This window comes from Leucopleurus acutus (assembly GCF_964270905.1).
Source record: "Leucopleurus acutus genome assembly, chromosome: 2".
Classification (NCBI taxonomy): domain Eukaryota; kingdom Metazoa; phylum Chordata; class Mammalia; order Artiodactyla; family Delphinidae; genus Leucopleurus; species Leucopleurus acutus.
In genome coordinates this window covers 53,396,890-53,421,164 of record NC_139143.1, presented here as the reverse complement: position 1 = coordinate 53,421,164, position 24,275 = coordinate 53,396,890, and the positions used below count along the sequence as shown (strand labels likewise).

General features: G+C 41.1%; 1 protein-coding gene across 1 annotated transcript in view; it reads right to left on the bottom strand.

Moving 5' to 3' along the window:
• The window catches only part of NIBAN1 (niban apoptosis regulator 1), a 161,562-nt gene that overhangs the window by 69,578 nt on the left and 67,709 nt on the right, over window positions 1-24,275 (bottom strand). The window contains exons 3-5 of the mRNA XM_082833491.1: window positions 22,964-23,095; window positions 17,140-17,254; window positions 12,544-12,711 (exon numbers count right to left, since the gene is read on the bottom strand). Of these exons, the coding sequence (XP_082689617.1) occupies window positions 12,544-12,711; window positions 17,140-17,254; window positions 22,964-23,095 (415 nt within the window). The remainder of the gene's footprint in view (window positions 1-12,543; window positions 12,712-17,139; window positions 17,255-22,963; window positions 23,096-24,275) is intronic.

Sequence of the window (24,275 nt, the reverse complement as noted above, 5' to 3'; positions counted from 1 at the left end):
TCTCTATGTATAGTATCATGTCATCTGCAAACAGCGACAGTTTTACTTCTTCTTTTCCAATTTGTATTCTTTTATTTCTTTTTCTTCTCTGATTGCTGTGGCTAGGACTTCCAAAACTATGTTGAATAATAGTGGTGAAAGTGGACATCCTTGTCTTGTTCCTGATCTTAGAGGAAATGCTTTCTGTTTTTCACCATTGAGAATGATGTTTGCTGTGGGTCTGTCATATATGGTCTTTATTATGTTGAGGTAGGTTCCGTCTATGCTCACTCTCTGGAGAGTTTTTATCATAAATGGGTGTTGAATTTTGTCAAAAGCTTTTTCTGCATCTATTGATATGATCATATGATTTTTCTTCTTCAATTTGTTAATACGGTGTACCACATTGATTGATTTGCATATATTGAAGAATCCTTGAATACCTGGGATAAATCCCTCTTGATCATGGTGTATGATTCTTTTAATGTGTTGTTGGATTCTGTTTGCTAGTATTTTGTGGAGGATTTTTGCATCTATATTCATCAGTGATATTGGTCTGTAATTTTCTTTTTTTATAGTATCTTTGTCTGGTTTTGGTATCAGGGTGATGGTGGCCTCATAGAATGAGTTTGGGAGTGTTCCTTCCTCTGCAATTTTTTGGAAGAGTTTGAGAAGGATGTGTGTTAGCTCTTCTCTAAATGTTTCATACAATACAGCTGTGAAGCCATATGGTCCTGGACTTTTGTTTGTTGGAACATTTTTAATCACAGTTTCAATTTCATTACCTGTGATTGGTCTGTTCATATTTTCTATTTCTTCCTGGTTCAGCCTTGGAAGGTTATACCTTTCTAAAAATTTGTCCATTCCTTCCAGGTTGTCCATTTTATTGGCATAGAGTTGCTTGTAGTAATCTCTTAGGATGTTTTGTATTTCTGCAGTGTCTGTTGTAACTTCTCCTTTTTCATTTCTAATTTTATTGATTTGAGTCCTCTCCCTCTTTTTCTTCATGAGTCTGGCTAATGGTTTATCAATTTTGTTTACCTTCTCAAAGAATCAGCTTTTAGTTTTACTGATCTTTGCTATTGCTTTCTCTGTTTCTATTTCATTTATTTCTGCTCTGATCTTTGATTTCTTTCCTTTTGCTAACTTTGGGTTTTGTTTGTTCTTCTTTCTCTAGTTCCTTTAGGTGTAAGGTTAATTTGTTTATTTGAGATTTTTCTTGTTTCTCGAGGTAGGCTTGTATAGCTATAAACTTCCCTCTTAGAACTGCTTTTGCTGCATCCCACAGGTTTTGGATCATCATGTTCTCATTGTCATTTGTCTCTAGGTAGTTTTTGATTTCCTCTTTGATTTCTTCAGTGATCTCTTGGTTATTTAGTAACGTATTGTTTAGCCTCCATTCGTTTGTGTTTTTTACGTTTTTTTCCCTGTAATTGATTTCTTATCTCATAGCGTTGTGGTCAGAAAAGATGCTGGATATGATGTCAATTTTCTTTAATTTACTGAGGCTTTATTTGTGACCCAGATGTGATCTATCCTGGAGAATGTTCCATGCGCACTTGAGAAGAAAGTGTAATCTGCTGATTTTGGATGGAATGTCCTATAAATATCAATTAAATCTATCTGGTCTATTGTGTCATTTAAAGCTTCTGTTTCCTTATTTATTTTCATTTTGGATGATCTGTCCATTGGTGTAAGTGAGGTGTTAAAGTCTCCCACTATTACTGTGTTACTGTCGATTTCCTCCTTTATAGCTGTTAGCAGTTGCCTTATGTATTGAGGTGCTCCTATGTTGGGTGCATATATATTTATAATTGTTATATCTTTTTCCTGGATTGATCCTTTGATCATTAGTGTCCTTCCTTGTCTCTTGTAACATTCTTTATTTTAAAGTCTATTTTATCTGATATGAGTATTGCTACTCCAGCTTTCTTTTGATTTCCAATTGCATGGAATATCTTTTTCCATCCCCTCACTTTCAGTCTGTATGTGTTCCTAGGTCTGAAGTGGGTGTCTTGTAGACAGCATACATATGGGTCTTGTTTTTGTATCCATTCGGCAAGCCTGTGTTTTTTGGTTGGAGCATTTAATCCATTCACGTTTAAGGTAATTATCGATATGTATGTTCCTATGACCATTTTCTTAATTGTTTTGGGTTTGTTTTTGTAGGTCCTTTTCTTCTCTTCTGTTTCCCACTTAGAGAAGTTCTTTTAGCATTTGTTGTAGGGCTGATTTGATGGTGCAGAATTCTCTTAGCTTTTGCTTGTCTGTAAAGCTTTTGATTTCTCCATGGAATCTGAATGAGATCTTTGCCGGATAGAGTAATCTTGGTTGTAGGTTCTTCCCTTTCATCACTTTAAGTATATCATGCCACTCCTTCTGGCTTGTAGAGTTTCTGCTGAGAAATCAGCTGTTAACCTTATGGGAGTTCCCTTGTATATTATTTGTTGTTTTTCCCTTGCTGCTTTCAATAATTTTTCTTTGTCTTTAATTTTTGCCAATTTGATTATTATGTGTCTCGGTGTGTTTCCCCGTGGGTTTATCCTGTATGGGACTCTCTGCGCTTTCTGGACTTGGGTGGCTATTTCTTTTCCCATGTTAGGGAAGTTTTCAACTATAACCTCTTCAAATATTTTCTCGGGTCCCTTCTCTCTCTCTTCTCCTTCTGGGACCCCTATAATGTGAATGTTGTTGCGTTTAATATTATCCCAGAAGTTCCTCAGGCTGTCTTCATTTCTTTTCATCCTTTTTTCTTCATTCTGTTCTGCAGCAGTGAATTCCACCATTCTGTCTTCCAGGTCACTTATCCGTTCTTCTGCCTCAGTTATTCTGCTATTGATTCCTTCTAGTGTAGTTTCATTTCAGTTATTGTATTGTTCATCTCTTTTTGTTCTTTAATTCTTCTAGGTCTTTGTTAAACATTTCTTGCACCTTCTTGATCTTTGCCTCCATTCTTTTTCTGAGGTCTTGGATCATCTTCACTATCATTATTCTGAATTCTTTTGCTGGAAGATTGCCTATCTCCACTTCATTTAGTTGCTTTTCTGGGGTTTTATCTTGTTCCTTCCTCTGGTACGTAGCCCTCTGCCTTTTCATCTTGTCTATCTTTCTGTGAATGTGGTTTTTGTTCCACAGGCTGCAGGACTGTAGTTCTTCTTGCTTCTGCTGTCTGTCCTCTGGTGGATGAGGCTATCTAAGAGGCTTTTGCAAGTTTCCTGATGGGAGGGACTGGTGGTGGGTAGAGCTGGCTGTTGCTCTGGTGGGCAGAGCTCAGTGAAACTTTAATCCTCTTGACTGCTAATGGGTGGGGCTGGGTTCCCTCCCTGTTGGTTTTTTGGCCTGAGGCAACCCAACACTGGAGACTACCTGGGCTCTTTGGTGGGGCTAATGGTGGACTCTGGGAGGGCTCACGCCAAGGAGTACTTCCCAGAACTTCTGCTGCCAGTGTCTTTGTCCCCATGGTGAGCCACAGCCACCCCCACCTCTGCAGGAGACCCTCCAACACTAGCAGGTAGGTCTGGTTCAGTCTCCCCTGAGGTCACTGCTCCTTCCCTTGGGTCCTGATGCACACACTAGTTTGTGTGTGCCCTCCAAAAGTGGAGTCTCTTTTTTCCCCAGTCCTCTTGAAGTCCTGCAATCAAATCCCACTAGCCTTCAAAGTCTGATCTCTAGGAATTCCTCCTCCCATTGCCGGACCCCCAGGTTGGGAAGCCTGACGTGGGGCTCATAAACTTCACTCCAGTGGGTGGATTTCTGTGTTATAAGTGTTCCCCAGTCTGTGAGTCACCCACCCAGCAGTTATGGGATTTGATTTTACTGTGATTGTGCCCCTCCTACTGTCTCATTGTGGCTTCTCCTTTGTCTTTGGATGTGGGGTATGTTTTTTGGTGAGTTCCAGTGTCTTACTGTCGATGACTGTCCAGCAGCTAGCTGTTATTCTGGTGTTCTCACAAGAGGGAGTGAGAGCACGTCCTTCTACTCTGCCATCTTGGTTCAGGCCCTATATGATGGTTTGCATTTTATACTACACAAAATTTAACCATTAAACAGCTACATTACCAAATATTTTTTTCCCTGAACATATCTGAACTAAAAAATATAGTCATGTTTAGCCGGTGGACAAAATACCAAGTTATCAGATGTTGCTACTTATGAAAAAAACAGACATATCCCAGGTCTCAGATGACCTCCAATGAATGGTACAGGTTTGCTTCACTTTAGATCATGCAAACGTATCACAAGAGTAACTTGATTTAATAGTAATGTGCTTTAATTGACCAAAAGATGAAAAATTCTTTTAAGAAGTAATGTTGAAAAGACAACATGGTAATGTATAACTGAAACAGAAGTCAAGGACTAGGTGTCAGGACAACTGGTCCTCTATCACTGACTAGCTGGGACCTTGGGCAAGTAAGTTACTATCTGAACCTTATCATAAATAAACTCTGAGGAGATAGAGTAGGCAATCACTAAGAGCTCTTCCAAATTTAGAGTTTTATGAACAGTAAAAACGGGTCAGAAAGGGGAAAATGGTAACTTCCTAAGAAAAAACGGCATATTCATATACGTCACATATTTATAATGTGTCAAGTATTACCTATGTGCGGCAAAGAGTATACACTAAACTCAAAGAGAGACTAATCTCCAAGCAGAGAGAATCCTTTTAAAAATGTTTGTTTGGGACAGTTTATGAAAACTAGAAATTGGTATCTAGTTATTTATTAAACAGTAATTAGCGAACATTTTTGTTTCCAATGCATAGAGGTTTTAATGCATTGAAACAAACGTACACTATGAAATACCTTTTATAAGTAAAAGCATTCAAATAGATATTTACAAAAATTGTATTTGTTTATCTATGTCCAGTCAAACATTATTCATTTGCAGTAAAGTGTCCAAAAGAGCCCAAGTACTGTTAGCATTTTGTAATTCATAGATATGTGTGTGTATATAAATATAAGTATGTGCCATAAATTCAGAAATATGTTTTCATATATTACAAAAGAAAATTCATTGAATATTTTCAGTTAAAATTTATTGATGCCCACGTCAGACACTTAGTCCCTCAAGTAATAAACTTGTTTAATGAATGGTAATGGGTGTTCAAATAAACACACCAAAAAGGATTTGCTCTAGCTAATTTGAATCATACGACTCTTTTCTGTTTTTTTTTTTTTTTACTTCATTTATTTATTTATTTTTTGGCTGCGTTGGGTCTTTGTTGCTGAGTGTGGGCTTTCTCTAGTTGTGGCGAGTGGGGGCTACTCTTCGTTGTGGTGTGTGGGCTTCTCATTGTGGTGGTTTCTCTTGTTGTGGAGCACGGGCTCTAGGCACGCAGGCTTCAGTAGTTGTGGCACGCGGGCTCAGTAGTTGTGGCACACAGGCTTCAGCAGTGGTGGCACATGGGCTTAGCTACTCTGCGGCATGTGGAATCTTCCCAGACCAGGGCTCGAACTCGTGTCTCCTGCATTGGCAGGTAGATTCTTAACCACTGTGCCACCAGGGAAGTCTGACACTTTTCTGTTTTAAAATTCAATTTAGGGGCTTCCCTGCTGGCACAGTGGTTAAGAATCTGCCTGCCAGTTCAGGGGACACGGGTTCAAGCGCTGATCCGGGAAGATCCCACATGCTGCAGAGCAACTACGCCCATGTGCCACAACTACTGAGCCTGAGCTCTAGAGCCCACTGTGCCACAACTACTGAAGCCCGCACGCCTAGAGTCCGTGCTCCACAACAAGAGAAGCCACCAAAATGAGAAGCCTGCGCACCGCAACGAAGAGTAGCCCCGCTCACCACAACCAGAGAAAAGCCCGTGTGCAGCAACGAAGACCCAACACAGCCAAAGATAAAATAAATTTATTTATTTAAAAATGAATAAATAAAATTCTATTAAATTCAGCATCATTAATTGAACACCCAAAACATGTAAGTGTCAAAATCCAATCTAATAAAGGTATTTGATTTGACATGGGATTTCTGGGATAAGAGCTCAAGGCATACAACCCTGACAGCAACCAATTCCAAAGTTTAACCGTCTATTATAGCGCCACATTCAGCCTAACTCACTCCATCACATGCACCCTTGAATAACATAAATGTCATAGGTGATTGAACTAGTCCAAGTTAAAGCAGAAGTTTGCAAAGTGTCTTTACATGATTGTGTTCTCTTCATGAAGAAAGATGTGTTTTTTTTAATAGTATCTTTTCCAGTGCACGTGCCCTTATGCTTCCCAGATGTTCTACTGTGCCCTATTTCTTAGTGTTCATGATGATGGGAACCACTGGCGTTTGTTCAGTGGCAGTCCTGACTGTCCTTCAAGCTAGCACAGTACTGCTGAACAAAACGTGCCATCATTCCACCTTCCTTCCAGAATCACCTTCTTCTGATGATTGCTGCCTGACATGTGATTCCCTTATTCCTCAAATACTTTATGCTTTGTATTCACAATTCTTTCACTTACTCATGCCAGTGTGTTTATGAATTAGGCCAAACCACATTTGTAACTGTCATCTCTAAAATCACACTTCAATTCTGAAATCAGCTTTACTTTGGTACTAAGTTATTAATTCACTAGTGTCTTTGAACCATTTTATGAAACACAAGATATATGTCTGAGCACTACAAAGGGACACAAAAGATGATACAAGATTCTCCTTCAGGAATTTGCAATAGAGTTGGAGAAATAGGACAACTAGACATGAAAATGAATAATGTAAGGCAGATTGTGGTGAGCATCCAATCAGTGGAACAGATAATAGGCACTAGTGAAGTTAGCCCTGTGGCCTTCGTGGCAGGGGTCAGACTGAAGCTTGTTCTTAAGGAAATAAGAGAGAATTCGAATAGGTGAGGAGTGGGTGTTTCAGGTGTATGAGAAGGCCAAAAATGTCTAGGTAAAACTTTCATTAAAAGCAGGTAGGTGGAGCTTCCCTGGTGGCGCAGTGGTTGAGAGTCTGCCTGCCGATGCAGGGGACACAGGTTCGTGCCCCAGTCCGGGAAGATCCCACATGCCACGGCGCAGCTGGGGCCGTGAGCCATGGCCGCTGAGCCTGCGCGTCCGGAGCCTGTGCTCCACAACGGGAGAGGCCACAACAGTGAGAGGCCCGAGTACCGCCAAAAAAAAAAAAAAAAAAAAAAAAAAGCAGGTGGGTGGGGTAGGGTAGCAAGGTTGGGGGAGAGGAGGCTTGTACTTGAGAATAGTAGGAAATCAGGCACACAATAGCCAGTCTCTTTGGAATTTTCATCTTTTTGAAAATGGCAGTGCCACTGAAGGATTTTAATCAAAAATTGTGTTTAAATATGATTTATCTGACTGTCACACATGGAAGAAGGTGGCAGTAACTGGGAAAAGTAAGATCAGCTAAAAGCCTCTGGGAATGTTTTTTATGAGTCCCAAAACAGATTGGTAGCAATGAACTTGAAATAAAATACAGAAGAGACACTGGCATTTGAGTATTATCTCTTGAAGAGGGTGAGTCAGAGACCCTGATTTACTGAATCTCACAGACTTTGTATTCCTAAGGAACATGTTGTTTAGATACTCAACAGTAAAATCATAGGCCCATGTCGTGAGTGAAGTTAGTATTTAACACAAAGTCACCAACCTATTTTATATTAATGCTTACAGATTTTGGATACAAACATCTTTAATCTACTTCAACACACATGCCCCATGCTTCTCCCACGTGGGCATATTTGCAACTATACATGAGGATGGAGGGTGGACATGTTTACAGAGCCTGTACCAGATGCCAGGCCCTCAGCCAACTCCATGAGCACAGACAGGTTGCTGACTTCCCATCTGTCTCTGCTCTAGATTGTGCTCCAGCTCTCCAGCCTTGTCCAGGCATCTGTCTATGAGACGCGCTCGCCTGGATGTCCCTAGACTTCTCCAGCTCAACATCTGCAACACGTCGTTTCCTTTCCCTGGAGGCTGCTCCTCTCCACACAAGGTTCCCATCTCAAAGAATGGCAGAAACCTGGGGCTCTTCCTTGGGTTCTCCCACTGCCTCACTCCACACATGATCTATCCTTAAGTTCTATTGATTCTACTTCCTGGATATCTCTCTTATTCAGCCACCTCTTGCCATTTCCATTGTCACCTCTTTGGTGCAAGCTACCACCATCTGTACCCTGCCAAAGCTTCCTAAGTGGCCTCCTGGCATCCCAGCGGCTACCCTCCCATCCACTGCCCACACAGCAGCCAGTACGTGTGACCTTTCTAAAATGAAAATATGTTTGAGTTGCTTATCTGCTTAAAGCCCTTTAATGGTTTCTTATTGATGCTAGAGTAAAGTGCAAACTCCCTAATATGCTCCACAAAGCCCTTTACAGTCTGGCTCCTGCCCATCTCTCCATGCTTGCTTGGCACCTCTCTCCTCTCTAAGCACCGGCTACATGAAATTCGTTCAGTTCCTCTAATAGTCCATGCTCTGACTCTCTTCCTGGCCCCAACATATCCTATTTTCCCTGCCAGGAACACTTTTTCCCCTTCCTGAAAATTCTTATGCCAAGAAATGATTATCCTGAGCTGGAAGGACAGATTCACATTGATAATGATCATTATTCCACATTGCATGTATACAGTCTTCTATATGTGTTATTAGTTTTAGCTATATCCCTGTAACTACAAGAACCATATTTTGCAAACTACAGTTCTGAATAGGACTGGATTTTGGACAATAGGACTGTCTTAGAACATTTTGGCTTTATATAAGTCCCATTTTTTGTAGAAGTGGACATTCCAGAACCCTGGACTTCTCCCATCAGGGACAAGGGGCTGCAGTAAGATTCCAAAAGGACAGAAGACAGCAGCTGCTCTAGGTACATGTCACTTGATGGGGTTGAGGGCAGGCTGCCCCAAGTTGTGCTACTCTAGCATGAGGATTATTTTGAGCTGAAAACAATCAAAGCCCAAAAGACTCAGGAAGAGCCTCTGAACTTCCCCTTTACTGCCTAAAAGAATTTAAGGTAGGAGGACTGTCCCAGGAAGAAGCTATCACCATAGATAACTGTAATAAAGTATTGAAATTAGGAGTGGTAGACAGGGAGGAGCCTAAGCAAAGCTGTTTGATCAGAGTCCTCTCTGTGTCCCACTGTCTTTGGATGGCCCAGCAAACATTAACTCTTCCTATCTTCCTGTGAATTATCTCACTTTCCCTCAAGGAAAGAAAAGCCTCAGACCCCCAGCTCTTTCTCCTTAGTCCAGAACATATATAAACCTCATCTTGCCTTGCTGTCTTTGAAATTCTTCACACTTAAGTGAATTCCCCATCTGCATGTAATAAATTTGATTTTTCTCCGTTAACCTGCCTTGTGTCATTTTAATTGCCAGCCAGAAGAACCAAGGTGGGGCAGGGGAAATTTCCCCTCTCCCTCACACAGTGGCCTTGATATTTCGCCCAGGATGTTGCTGAAGATTAATCTTGTGGAGTTTTCTCATGCCTGCTCAGTGAAGGGGTGCCCAAAACAACACACACACACGCACACGCACACGCACACACACGCACGCACCCCTCTACGGCCCTTATGAGTGTAAATCATCTTTGAGGCACCCAGAGGAAGATCTGTCACTTGAAGGAAGGAGGAGCAGAGAGCCCTCTACTTGCCCTTACCTACCTCAGGATATAGCCTTATTGTCCAAGAGCAGGGTGTAATTAAGCCCTTTGTCAGGGTTAAATAGGAAAAAAACCATTTCATAAGGAGGAACAGGAGAAGTGGTTCCAGATTCAGAATGAGTGGACATGGGTACCTAGACCGATTTGAACCCAGAACGCCCAGGGCAAGTGGCCTGGGCTGTGTGGTGGAATTTGAGCACCTGGGAACCCCAAGTAACAGAAATCGTTGGCAGAACTTACCATGAAGGCAACGAGATGATCTTCCCTGAAAGATCCCTTCAGGGCATTATGCTAAGTGAACTAAGTCAGACAGAGAAAAACAAATACTGTACGATCTCACTTTATATGTGGAATCATAAAACAACGGACTCACAGAAACAGAGAACAGATTGGTCGTTGCCAGAGGAGGTGGGGGGAGGATGGGTTAAAGGGGTCAAACTTCCAGTTATAGGATAAATTAAGTCACAGGTTGTAATGTACAGCATGGTGACTATCGTTAACAATACTGTACTGTATATGAAAAGTTGCTAAGAGAGTAGAGCTTAAAAGATCTCATTGCAAGAAAAACTTTTGTTAACTACGTGAGGTGATAGGTGTTAACTAAACTTATTGTGCTGATCACTTTGCAATGATCATACATTAAATCATTATGTTGTACACCTTAAACTAATACAATGTTATATGTCAATGATATCTTAATAAAAGTGGGAAAAAAAGATCCTGAGGACTTGTGAATGGACAGATCAATAGCGGCCCAGCATCAGCTGCTAGAATATCTTGGACCTAGTTGTCAACGGCGGCGCATGCTGGCCTGAGAGCCAATGGGGCAATGACAAAGGCATACAGCCCTGGCTCTGGTCGCCTGGGGATGGAACTCAGCAGCCTCTCCTAAGCCCCCTCAGGGTTTCTGGCCCTTATCACAGCACTCATTTTATACCTATTTCTAAACTCTTTTGGTTATTATGGAAACAATAATGGTTAACTGGGAGTTTGTGAAATCTCTTACTGGTTTAGTCAAGATCCCACAATGAGTAACAGGCAGAGATTGAAACCAAAAAGAAAAAAAAAAAAAGTGACACAGTGAAGATGGGTGGTACATTGTGCCGTCAAAAACAAAGAAATAGAGGCGAGAAGGGAGAGACCCATGAGCTCATTGGCCCATGACAGTCAAAGACAGTTCCCTACAATGTTTTGATGGTCTCTGGTTCTGACTGGAGCCACTGGAAGCTATGCCAAATCACGTTAAGTCTGCAAAAAGTGAGGTTTCTGGACAGAGGAATGTGACACAGAACAAGGGCAATGTGACTAGACCCCATTATCTCAGTGCCTTTGATAACATACTGGAAAGCAGAGTGGGGTTGTGAATCGACTGAAATCTTCCATAAATGGACTCTAAATACAGGCTACATAACTTCCAAAAACTCCCCAGAGAAACTCCTATTATGGACACGGAAGGGGGAATGAAGCCAGTCCCATCTGGCTGGGTGGAGAACATTCTCTGCTTAGTGAAACTTCATGGTTCTTGTGTTTAGTGCCAAATGCATGTTCATACTAGACCAAGGCCCTGCACACAGAGGTGTAAGTGTACTAGTTAGACGGTGCAGGCAGTGCTGGGGAATTCTTTGTCTCTGAAACATCAAAACCACAAGGTAAGATATTAATAAGGTTATCATTTTTGTAAAGTCCCTAATGAGTTATGAGCCAATATTATGATGAATGTTGGTCAGGGTTGCTAGAGCAAAATAGGGTGACATTATCTTTTTCCATTAGCCTTCTGTCATTACACAAGCTAAAATCAAGAACAGACTGAGATGCATCACTAGTGACTTTTGCTCCGTGGCACTGACCCTCTCAGGGAAACCTCAGAACTTTAAAGTAAATGTACAATGAAATTATTAGGAAATACAGTAAAGGCACAGATGGATGAGGTGACTCAACTCAAATGTCACCTGCCCAGAAAGACCTCCCCTGACAAGCCTTCTCCCTTCTTCCCTACATAGTAACCTCTTGTTACTCTGTAACACATAACTTTGATAACTATCAAGTTATCTTGTGAATTTGTACGTGTGTTTGCCCCTCTTTCCTGTTTGAATGTAGACCCCAAAGAGGGGAACTTTGCATGGTTCATTACTCTGTTCCTAATACCTTTATAGGTTGGCACAGAGTAAATCCCCAATAACATTTGACTGGTTACCTTTCCAACTGCCAAGTAACAAAGAGCTCAATTATCTGTACCTGAAGGTTTTGCAGAGTCCAGAAAAACCAGCATTCACATCAATTTATCAAAAACATCACATACTGGAAAGAGAAATCTTTTTTATTATGGACCCAGTAGTAATGAAATCGGTACGTAGAGGCAACAGGGTCTGAAGCAATGCAACTCCAAGTGTGGTCCACAGACTAACATCATCAGCATCCCTTGGCAGTTTGTTAGAAAACCAAAATCAGGGCCCCAGTATCAGTATATCTGAAGGTGGATCCAAAAAAAAAATCTGTTTAGCAAGTTTTCCAGGCGATTCTTACGTACCCTAAAGTTTTGAGTAACTTCTTCAGAAATAAAGGTGAAAATAAACAAGAAATGTCAAAAGGACTAGGATTTTGCCAGGGACAATTGGTACATTCTTGCTGTCACTGAGATTTTTAAAAATCAGGAAGAAGGAAGGGGAGGAATTATGCTCAAAATTATATGCATGAATATGGTGCTCTGTCTACATGTGCCATCATATACCTACTCCACGTCCTGTTGCGCTGAGGCTTCCCTGCCCTGACAAAACAACCAGCAAGCTGGCCTCGCTCTTTGCGTACAAAACCCTCACTTCGTTCGATTTCCCTCTCCTTCCAGAGGCAGCACCGTCCACGGCTCTTTCTTGGAATCATTCTAACAGATGACTGACCAGACCAACTGAGAAAAGGCAGCCTAACTGGGGACCAGAGGGCAGCCGTGCATACCATGATTCAGATGTCTGATGCAGTCGCTCAGGAGAGCACTGAACTTCCTCTGGTCAGCGGCATCCTGGAAGCAGAAGTAGCCATGTCTGAGGAATGGCTGCCACAGGTACACCGGGAATTCCTTGGGCAGGACCACAAAGGGCTGCGTGTTCTCCTTCTCACTGGACGCTGAAGAAACATAGAAAACACAAAGATGTTTTAAAACATGTATCTCTCATTTAAAATATTTATTTCAGGCTGTGAAGGTTTATTTCCGGCTGGGGGGCAGCCAATGCGATGGAAAGGTGGTGTGAGATGTCTTCACAGGGTGGGGGAAAAGAAGAATTCAGCTTCACCTGTCTCGCTCTAGCAGGTGGCCTCACCTCCTATCCACAGGGACAACCAAGGCCATCAGACATAATCTATCTCAACTTCCTCACCAGGCATGAGCCACGAAAAGAGCTCACTCCTCCCTACCGGTCCTCGGCAGTTGATGTGTCTACCTGTCAGGCACTCACCCTACTCTCCCCCAGGCTCCCATCCCACCAGGTCTGCTCTCTGCCCTGCACTCTCTCCCGCCTCCTTGTCACTGCTACACTAGCATTTGCTGCTTTGATGCCATCAACCCCTATTCTCACCCTAGTCTTGTTCCTGCTCCACCAGTCCCAAAACCAAATTGCCTGTTACTAATGTCATCCTGACTACCAGCCTATGGCTTCTTCATTACCCACCCTTTCAACCCGATTGGAAACATCTGTTGCTGTCAATTACCCCTTCTTTTGAAAACATTCTCTTGACTTCCAGGGGCACCTCTCTCCTCAGTGTCCTTCATGCTTTTTAAAAATTGTTTCCCCTTTTCAGCTTTATTGGTTCCTCTGCCCCTTCTCTCCATCTCCCTCTTTAAGTGTTGGTATTTACCCTGTTCTGTGCTGGTTTCTGCTCCATTCTCATCTCTACTCTCCTGAGGTGTCATCATTCTTCCCATGACTTTGCATATTGCTTCTGCAATTCATATTTCCTTTTTCTCCTTCCTTTCCACCATGCTTTTGCATAGAAAACTCTCATTCGTCCTTCAAAAGTCAGTTCAAAAGCCACCTCCTCTGGGGTGCCTTTGTTGGCACCAGAGACAGAGTTGGGTGCGCCCTACCTTGTTCTCCCAAAATAATGCAATGATCTGTTTTCGTGTCTGGTACCCACACTCAGAGTGAGAGTCATAAAGTGAGATAAGCCTCCCCAGCCAAATAATTTTCCCTGGGAAGCAGAACCACTGCCCCGGAGCTCCTAGAGGATGGAGGCTTCATCTTACTTATCTTTGTATGCTCAGCCCATAGCAGAGCCATGGGACCTAGTACATGTTCTACTACGGTTTGTTGAATGAATAAATGTGCTGTGTTGTCCTAGGAAATTTTAAAAGCCTTAAACAATGGGACTTTCACCTCTTCCCTCAAAATCAATTCCAAGAAACTGACGTTAACCCCTTATCATTCAGATCCCCTGTCTAAACTTTATTCCCCTCCGTGCATTCCAATTCTATGATACTGCACTAGGATAAATGAGCCCCAGCTTATTTCCAGAGTCACGGAAAACAAGCAGAAGAAAAAATTAGTTCTGTGCTCTCAGCCTACATAATGGGCACAATCTCAAGGAAAGCAAGGGAAGAGGGACCCAGTAAGAGGCAACTGAAAGCACTGGGCATAGCAAGAAATGGATCATAACCCTAAGGAAGGCTCCGGAACTGAGTCTTGCTACTGGCAAATGAATAAATCAAGATTGGCCTAGATAAAGAATAGATTTCCTGGGGCATACATTGGAATTCTGTTTCTGAAGGTAACAGAGTCAAATGCACTGGGAGCACAAACTTCGGTCCACCAGTCCCTAGCAAAATGCCTGGCACATGATAACATAAGAATGAATCAACACATGAAAGACAACAAATGAATAAATGATTGAATGCTGTAGTGGAGACCTCTTAGTTGTAACACATCTCTATTCTCTCCTCTTTCTCAGTAATAAAACCCCTGATTTTTAGTTTAGCAAGTGCCTGCATACAATAAAGACTACATTTCCAGCCTCCATTGCAGTTTCGTGTGTCACAGCCACTAAGTTTTGGCCAATGAAATGTAAGTGGCAGTGAGACTTCCTAGAAGCATCCTAAGGAGAGGGAATGTGCCGGCCTCCTCACCTTTTCTCCTTCCTCCTGTCTGGAATGAGAAAGCCACGGCTGGAGTTCCAGCAGCCACCTTGGACTATGTAAATCTGGGCCACAACCCAGAGATAAAGGGGCAGAAAGCTAAAAAGAGTCCCTGACCTTTATGGAACTGCCACACCAGCCTGTACTGGTAATATCCAAATATTTTTAGCAAGAAAATAAAAACATATGTATTTAATTTGAGATTTTTGTTGTGTGCAACAAAAGTAGATTCTAGCTAATAAAATGCCAAACAAGTGAATCATTTTAGCAAAACATGGGACCATTTTTGAACATCATCTTAGCACACTACTGTGTAAAGAAGACCTATATTGATAAACCTCCAGTGCTTTACCTCTAGTGAGGTTAATTTCTCCCATCTTTATTGTGCCTTTATTCTTTCCAATAAAACTAGAATCACACTGCTGTTAACAGTGTGATTCCTGTTAACATAGTTTTGTGAAAACACTCTCCTTGCCCTTTCCAAGATGTCACAATTTTGTACAAACAATTAAAAGCAACATTCACCACTTACATTTAAAAAGCCTTAGGAAGCCCCATAAAATTCATTCCTATTAGCCTCTTGTTATCATTCATTTAACATTTTACAACAATTTTCCAGATACCGTTAGTCTGCATTTTTTCTGAGTTGAGTTATAAGGATATCACAAATGATCTACTGTAGAATATTCTATTTTTAAAACTGAGAAGGGCACAACATACAATTTAAAAAGTCTTTGAAATGTCCAGTCTGAAGCCCTGGGCCAAATGGCACTAGTCATACAGGCCTTGTGTTTTTAATTCCTTTTCATTCCTTCTGATATATTTCATCAATAAATCAATAAACGTATTGTCAGTTCTGACTGATTTCATTGGAAAGCTCTTTTGCAGTGGTTCTAAAGAGTCAACGTATTGGCATCCCCATTTCTAAGTGGCAGCTCCAAAGCCAAGATAACATGTAAGTAGATGTTAAAATATAATAATATGTATAGTGTACATAAAGTGTTGTTTTAGCTTGAATTACTTAGTAAGAGTTTGTTAATCTAGGTTTATGGTTCATGTACTAATCCTATAACAGTGTCATTAAAAACACTAAGCATTCTGCACTGAAATAACAATTGATAAAATAATTTTATATTTTCTCCATAAATTCCAGTGAAATGATTATACCTATTAATAAGAACCAGGGCTCTCTCCAAGAAACTAAGTAATTACTGTGCAGTGTGATTTACACAAAGCCAGATGGTGTTATTACATTATCCACAGTTCATGAATCTCTATGAAACGCTCTATTTCGTCTGAATATTATCCATCACACTCTCTACATGGAAAAAGTGAAATGAATGAGAATCAAAGTATGTTAGAGCTGGTAATATCCTTCTAGATGTTCAATTTCAAGGCCCTAGAACTGGGAGAAACAGAAATCAGAGAGGTTCAGCAAGAGCTAGGGAAAATGCTTGATAAGCATCACAGATAGAACTAGATAAAAATCCAGCCTTCAAATTCTCAGTTCAGGGCTTCCCTGGTGGCGCAGTGGTTGAGAGTCCGCCTGCCGATGCAGGGGACACGGGTTCGTGCCCCGGTCCGGGAAGATCCCACATGCCGCAGAGCGGCTGGGCCCGTGAGCCATGGCCGCTGAGCCTGCGCGTCCGGAGCCTGTGCTCCACAACGGGAGAGGCCACAACAGTGAGAGGCCCGCGTACCGCAAAAAAAAAAAAAAAAAAAAATTCTCAGTTCAATGTTCTTTCCACGGCAGCATTCAGCTATTATTAAAGATATGCTAATTAATGCAATGCCTTTTTACACAGTAGCTATGAGTTACTGTAATGCTTGTTAAAACCATTTTGTTGATTTAGGATATTTTATTGCATAGCATCCTAAAATTAGAAAAATAATATTCTCTGACAGGTCTTACAGAAAGATGGGATTATACATTTCACAGACTGGGCCCTACATATTTATTTCTGCTGTCTTGTGTAAAGCTTGCAAGATATTCCAAAGCTTCAAGATGCCTGACCAATGGTATATTTTCCATGTGCTAGAAGCACAGTGACTGACTTGTGTATTACCAAATATGATTTAAAGTAACAGAATTGTTACAATGTTTACCTGAATTAGAGAAATTATATCATCCATTTGCCTATGGAGAATGTGTGTCTAGCCCAGGGTTTCTCAACCTTGGCAACTACTGATATTTAATGCCAGATAATTCTTCATTGTCAGGGGTTGTTTAGCGAGCATCACTGGCCTCTACCCACTAAATGTCTGTAGCACGATCCTCCCAAGCTGTGACAACCAAGAATGTCTCCAGACACAGCCAACTGTCCCTGAAGAGTGAAATCATCACCCCTCCCCTTGAGAAGCACTGATCTAGCTAAACAAAACATGTTTAGGAATTTTGTCTTGGGAAGGAATGTTCAGCAACTCACCAATGGGGTCTGGGAAATGCCGATCAGATAATAAACCGTATTCATCTTCTGAGGTTAACACCTTGCCACCAGCTGGAAGAATTCGGCTTTTAGGGGGAGCGCCTCTCTGATAGGCCTGGGAAAGGAAAGGCATAAGTGAGTGGATTTTTTTCCTCATTTGGATTTTTGGAAAATATCAGGAATATTAGAAACAGACAAATATACTCAGAGATAGAAATTCCCACACTATGTCAACGAGTAAGAGCCATTTATTCAAAAAAGGCTTCCAACTGGAAGCCTCTGTCAGAGACAGCATCAGGACTTGCTGCTCCAGGACCAAAAGGAAGAAAGGCTATTACACTTTCCACTGGCTATGTTATAGCTGCAGTGATGTGTCAGGGAAGGTCACATGACCTGAGCATGTCCAATCAGAGTGAGAGTTAGGGTTTGTCCCAGGGCCAGCGAGAAAAGCTCTTATAGATTCCACTGGCTATATCCTGGCTGCAGTGATTGGGTCAGGGTCAGTCACATGACCTGATTCAATCCAATCAGAGTGAGCTTCAGGCCTTGCAAGAGGGGCTGACAGGAAAGCCTCAGCTCTGCGAGGAGGTGAGGACAGGACACCACCACCATCTTGTTACTGTGGAGGACTGTGAAGGAGCCTGACAGTGGAGATTGTGGCCTGTTAGGGAAGTCAGGCTGAATGAAGGCAAAGATCTGAGATGGAAGAAAGAACAAACTGAGTTCTGATGTCACTGGAGCCGTGGATCCAAATGTGCCTGAAACCAGACCTGTGCTGTGGAGATTTCAAGTCAGGAGGCACCAATCCGAGCCCCTTTTTCTTTTTTTTATCTTAAGAAAAAATTTTTTTTATTGAAGTATAGTTGATTTACAATGTTGTGCTAGTTTCAGATGTACAGCAAAGTGATTCAGTTACATATATATTCTTTTTCAGATTCTTTTCCATCATAGGTTATTATAAGATACTGAATACAGTTCCCTGTGCTATACAGTAGGTCCTCGTTGATTATCTATTTTATGTATAGTAGTGTGTATCTGTTAATCTCAAACTCCTAATTTATCCGTCCCTTCCCCTTTCCCCCTTTGGTAACCATAAGTTTGTTTTCTATGTCTGTGAGTCTATTTCTGTTTTGTAAATATGTTCATTTGTATCATTTTTTTAGATTCCTCATAAGTGATACTGTATATTTATCTTACTTTAACTTATTTCACCGAGTATGATAATCTCTAGGTCCATCCATGTTGCTGCAAATGGCATTACCTCATTCTTTTTTATGGCTGAGTAATATTCCATTGTATATATACACCACATCTTCTTTATCCATTCATGTCATGGACATTTAGGTTGCTTTCGTGTCCTGGCTATTTAAATAGTGCTGCTATGAACACTGGGGTGCATGTATCTTTTCAAATTAGAGATTCTCTGGATATGTGCCCAGGAGTGGGATTGCTGGATCATATGGTAACTTTATTTTTAGTTTTGTAAGGAACCTCCATACTGTTCTCCATAGTGGCTGCACCAATTTACATTCCCACCAACAGCGCAAGAGGGTTCCCTTTTCTCCACACCCTCTCCAGCATTTATAATTTATAGACTTTTTGATGATGGCCATTCTGACTGGTGTGAGGTGATACCTCATTGTAGATTTGATTTGCATTTCTCTAATAATCAGCAATGCTGAGCATCTTTTCATGTGCCTTTTGGCCACCTGCATGTCTTCTTTGGAGAAATGTCTATTTAGATATTTTGCCCATATTTTGATTGGGTTTTTTTTCTTTTTTTGATATTGAGCTATATGAGCTGTTTGTATATTTTGGAAATTAATCCCTTGTCAGTTGCATCATTTGCAAATATTTTCTCCCACTCTACAGGTTGGTTTTTCGTTTTGCTTATGGTTTCCTTTGCTGTGCAAAAGCTTATAAATTTGATTCAGTCCCACTTGTTTATTTTTGCTTTTGTTTCTATTGCCTTGAGAGACTGACCTAAGAAAACATTGGTATGATCTATGTCAGAGAATGTTTTGCCTGTTTTCTCTTCTAGAAGTTTTATGGTGTTAAGCCTTATAATTAAGTCTTTAAGCCATTTCGAGTTTATTTTTATATATGGTGTGAGGGTGTGTTCTAACTTCATTGATTTGAATGCGGCTATCCAATTTCCCCATCACCACTTGCTGAAGAGAATAACTTTTCTCCATTGTATATTCTTGCCTCCTTTGTCGAAGATTAATTGACTGTAGGTGTGTGGGTTTAGTTCTGGGCTCTCTATTGTATTCCATTGATCCATATGTCTGTTTTTGTGCCAATATCACGCTGTTTTGATTAATGTAGCTTTTTTTTTTTCTGGCTGTGATCATGTGACCAGCTCTAGACTAGACCAATCACTTCAGTCAGGGTAGAGCTTTACTTGACCCCATGTGGGTCACAGCCCCTCCTGGCCCCAAGGGTGAAGAAAATGTTTTGCGTCCTTGCTACTTGTGGGTAGTACTTTAATACTTTTGTGTGATGGTCACAAGATGGTAAGTCAGAGTCCCTAATCTCAGGGAGATTCACTGTAGATATGTTTCTCAAAGGGGGTGAAACATAATCTCAGTAACTTCAGAAATTCTGCACCACACTTATCATTTCAGATGCTAGCGCCTGAATCATTCTAATAACCAAAAGGCTGATGACGCATACAGACATTTACCACACAAAATGCTTGGAGACTGATGACAAATGAGACTGTGGGACATGTAACTTCAATTATGGTTGCCAAGGATTTTTACCAGAAACATAAAAATGTAACCATGATAAAATATACCACCACTTTGCCCTCAGGCGTGAGACTGTTTTGCAGTGAAATGATCTGGGATGGAAGTGTGATACCATGACATGACATCAGAACAAATTCCGGCCAGCATACAAAAAGCTCTGCTGTTTGAGAAATGTAAAAGGGGTACAGAGCATCGCTAAAGCAGTGAAGCAGTTGGTTAAACATATACTCACATGGACATGCAGATAAGATAAAATGTAAGTATGTGCATCTGATGGGAGGGCATCAGTCAAGGGAAAATTTTGAGACTAACAAGCTAAAAGCAAGTTGAGAACTGAAGCCACGAAACTGTGGGACCCAAAATCTGTAGTGTACTCGCGAATAACTAAAATAATGTGGATCAGGGCCATAAAATCAGAGTGAATGCACATTCTGCAAGTAGCAAGACTCGTTCTGCATCAATAAGATAGTGACTGAAGAAACCCAAACAAAACAAACTCTTGTATACCTAAGAAGGTTGTTTTCATTCTTGTAAGAACTACTAATCAAGTGCCCAAGCACATCAGGACCCAGAGCAGAAGAGAGAAGAATCCAAAATGGTGTGATTTTGAGAGAGTCTAGGAACAGGTTAATTCAGACTGGCCTCAAATGTGAATTGTGTTATCTGTGAAAACAGGCCTAACCTAGGCTTTAATAAACATTACATATTATATTATTTAATCCTCAAAACAGCATTGTGGGGCTTCCCTGGTGCCGCAGTGGTTGAGAGTCCGCCTGCCGATGCAGGGGACACGGGTTCGTGCCCCGGTCCGGGAGGATCCCACATGCCGCGGAGCGGCTGGGCCCTGTGAGCCAGGGCCGCTGAGCCTGCGCGTCCGGAGCCTGTGCTCCGCAACGGGAGAGGCCACAGCAGTGAGAGGCCCGCGTACCGCAAAAAAAAAAAAAAACCCAAAAAACAAAAACAACCCAGCATTGTGAATCAGACATTATCTCCATTTTATAAACGAGAAAAATGAAGCTCAGAGAGGTTAAATAACTTGCCAATGACCCAGTGGTGAGTAGGTGACAAATCCAGGATTCATACCTGGGTTTGTCCAGCCCCAGCGCAAGTGTATAGGAAGTAGGAAGTGAGAATGAGAATGCTCATTTTTTTCCTCCTCAATTACCAGCCAAAACTGGATTCTCAATAAAAGAATAGGCAGTTTATAGATAGAAACTTAATGTATAACTCTTAGGTATAATTTTTTTTAAAAACCTTCTGTAATTAAAAAGCAGGATATCATTAAAACTTTAAGGAATTATGGCACACTGCATGGGCATTTTTCTTCCAAGTTTAAAAAGAAAATTGGTTATTACCAAATTCAGTGACTATATCTTAACAATCGGAACAAGTTCACCTGAAAATGATGAGCAAAGTAAAGAAAGCAATATAGTCCATAAATTGCAAGTTGAGGGAGCAAGCGTAAAAAATGAAAAGGGGAAAAAAACCACCAAAATTTGATTTAAAATGAAACTTCCGTTAGTGCCGAATGTGGTGAAAACCTTAGTAAATACAAGAGTGAGTTCTATGAGTGTTTCCTCCACATTAGTTAGTTGTCATGCTGACAACTGCCTATATTGGGCTCTGCCAGCACTTGGCCATATGCTAAGGGGTTCAATGCATTCATGTCTTTAATCCTCACAACAACATTGTGATGAAGGAATCATGCTCACCATTTTACAGATGAGAAAACTGAGGCTCAAGGAGATTTATAACTTATGCAAGGACGCACATCTGGTAACTGGTAAAGGTGTGATTCAAAGTGCATCATATTAACCGTTAGGCTATACTGCCTCTTCTCAAGCTTCCCTGAGAGGACAGTATAACGGGCAGTATGAAATCTAAAGTGATTTGTTATTATTATCATTATTTGTACTGTATTGATCATTTGCTTCAGAGAGCAAATCAAATGTTGACTAAAATCCTAAAATAGATAAAGCAGAGAAGATACTGGCTTAACAAATGTTGAAAAGAATAAGACTACCCAAGAAAGCACTCGAGTACTGCCTGGTAGGTGGTATAATAAGTTTGTATTATATTTTACTTCTATTTTCCATCAAAAATTGGAAGGAGACACATTATCTGTCAGCCTGAAGCCTCTTCCTAAAGGTTTAGCATCAGGGGTAATTACTCAGAGTATCTGCAGAGGATGTCCTGACTAGTTTTGAACTTAGAGTGAAGAGTGCAGAGTTTTAAATATGTTACTAACTTCAACCCATAAATAGTAACTATTCATTTCAAAGGGAGCTTGAGAATCTATGTAGACTGAATATGTGTACAGTATGAGATCTGGAAGGAATCAGTGGGATCATTCAGCCTCACACTCCAGTTTAATGGAGGCCTGACCTCAACTTTAGTTTTCCAAATTCTCTGTCCAATGTTCTTTCATTTACACCACATTACCTCCCTTGATGGGGAAAGAAACGGGAACCAATAAAAACTAAGGTCCTCTCAGGTGCTAGGCACTGTACATATGCTATCTCATCTCTCCACATTTTACAGACAAGGGGAAAAAATGAGATAACCAGGAAAAAGCTAGTGAAAAAAATTCATACGTAGAAGAGAAATAAAGTAAGTGAAAAGTTCTGAATTTTTAGGAACCCATGCAAATCCAGTCACAATCTTAATAAATAATTCCTCTGCCACAGAGGAGGCTTAAGAGTGGGAAGACATGGAGACACAGAGCAGAGAGGGAGAGATATCAGGGAGGTGACTAAGACAGGCCTCGAGGCCCAGTGATCATAGGAAAGGCTCCCGCACTGGCCACTCAGTATAACCTTCTATCTTTACACTCACTTGCAATTACTTGTTCAAAGTCTACGTTGCCCACTAGACTGCAAGCACCTGTCTAATCTACAGTGATATGCCTAGAACCTACTATAACCCACAATAAATATCTGTTGGCTGAAATGAATACCTGAATCTGTTAGCGCTCACTGAATCAGTCAGTCTCAAAGGAGAGGGCTTGTCAGTCAACCCAGCCAACATTTAAGAAAATTGCAAGAATCAGTGGTAACAAGGAAATGTCTTACCTCTTTGTTCTCATAGCTTTCCACAGCAAAGTCGTTTTTAACCACAACGTATCTCTCCTTCCATTTCTTTATGTCCTCAGCAAACTGTGATAGCTCTGCTTCATACAAAACAGTTCCAGGCTCCAATGGTGGCTTAAAGAAGATGAATGCAATTAACTGTCACAACAAAAGATAGCATATCATGCTACCACTAAGTCTATTCACAGTATTTCAAGGAATATTTTCAGAAACTATCTTGTGCTGAGATCCTGGGGAAATTGTTGCTTCCCCCCACCTCCCTACACATTTCCCTTTCCTACTTCTCCTGACCAAATGCAAATATTTGTCTTATTGATATTTTTGTGATTTGCATTCCCTTCATTATCCTACAAGAACAGAAGCATATGCTAGAAGGGATTATAGTAGCAAGGTTATGCCTTGCATACCTGTGGCACTTAATAAATCCTTGGTAAACTCTGTGGAAGAGAGGCAGTGAGGCAGTTAACTGTAAGTTGTGGACATCTATCCCAACACCCTGAATATACCTCACGGTTAATTAAAACAGGGGAGTTAACAGGCTGTTCCCCTCTTTGTCAACCTTCAGGGGCTGCCTCAAGAGTCAGTGTTCAGTGGTTTCCCCAGATCCAAAGGTCTGGGAACCAAGGCTAAAAACACTTAACTCACCTTTGTGCTCTTCAAGGAGACTCTGTTTACTCTCTAAAGAACAAGCAGGCAAGCCAGCAAACCATCATTCTACCTCTTCCACTTAAAGGTCTAGGGATTTCTCGTTCATAACCCCGGCTAAAAGCCAAGTCATCACTGATTTCTCTCTTCTATTATTTGTGCTATAGGGAAGTCTCTGTTAGATATCTAGTTAGGTCTTCTGTTGGGCTAACCGTGTAAGGGGTAATTCCCATCCTACCTCATGTATTATCTCAAAATATAGGAATGGGCCTCCTGTCTTTCACGTGTCACTGACTTTACACTGATGTTATTCAAACACTATAGTGCCTTTAAAACAATATTGTAAACCAACTATACTTCAATAAAAAAAAAACATAGTCCCTCTAGAAACTCATGCCTCCCCTTTCAAGCAAAATTTACATGAACCATACAGAGAGGAGTGATATGCTAATCTTTTTAAGAATCTGCTAAGGGTTGAAATAAATAGCCTTATAAATTCCAGGGCTTAATATTGAGGCAGATAATGAGGCACTCTCCTATATGGACTCATTAACACGTAAAAGAGGACCTCACGCTCCTCTTAAAATGAGACTGCAACCATATATAAGCTGAACTTTATAGTTCTTAGGTACAGCATTTCTTAAACCTG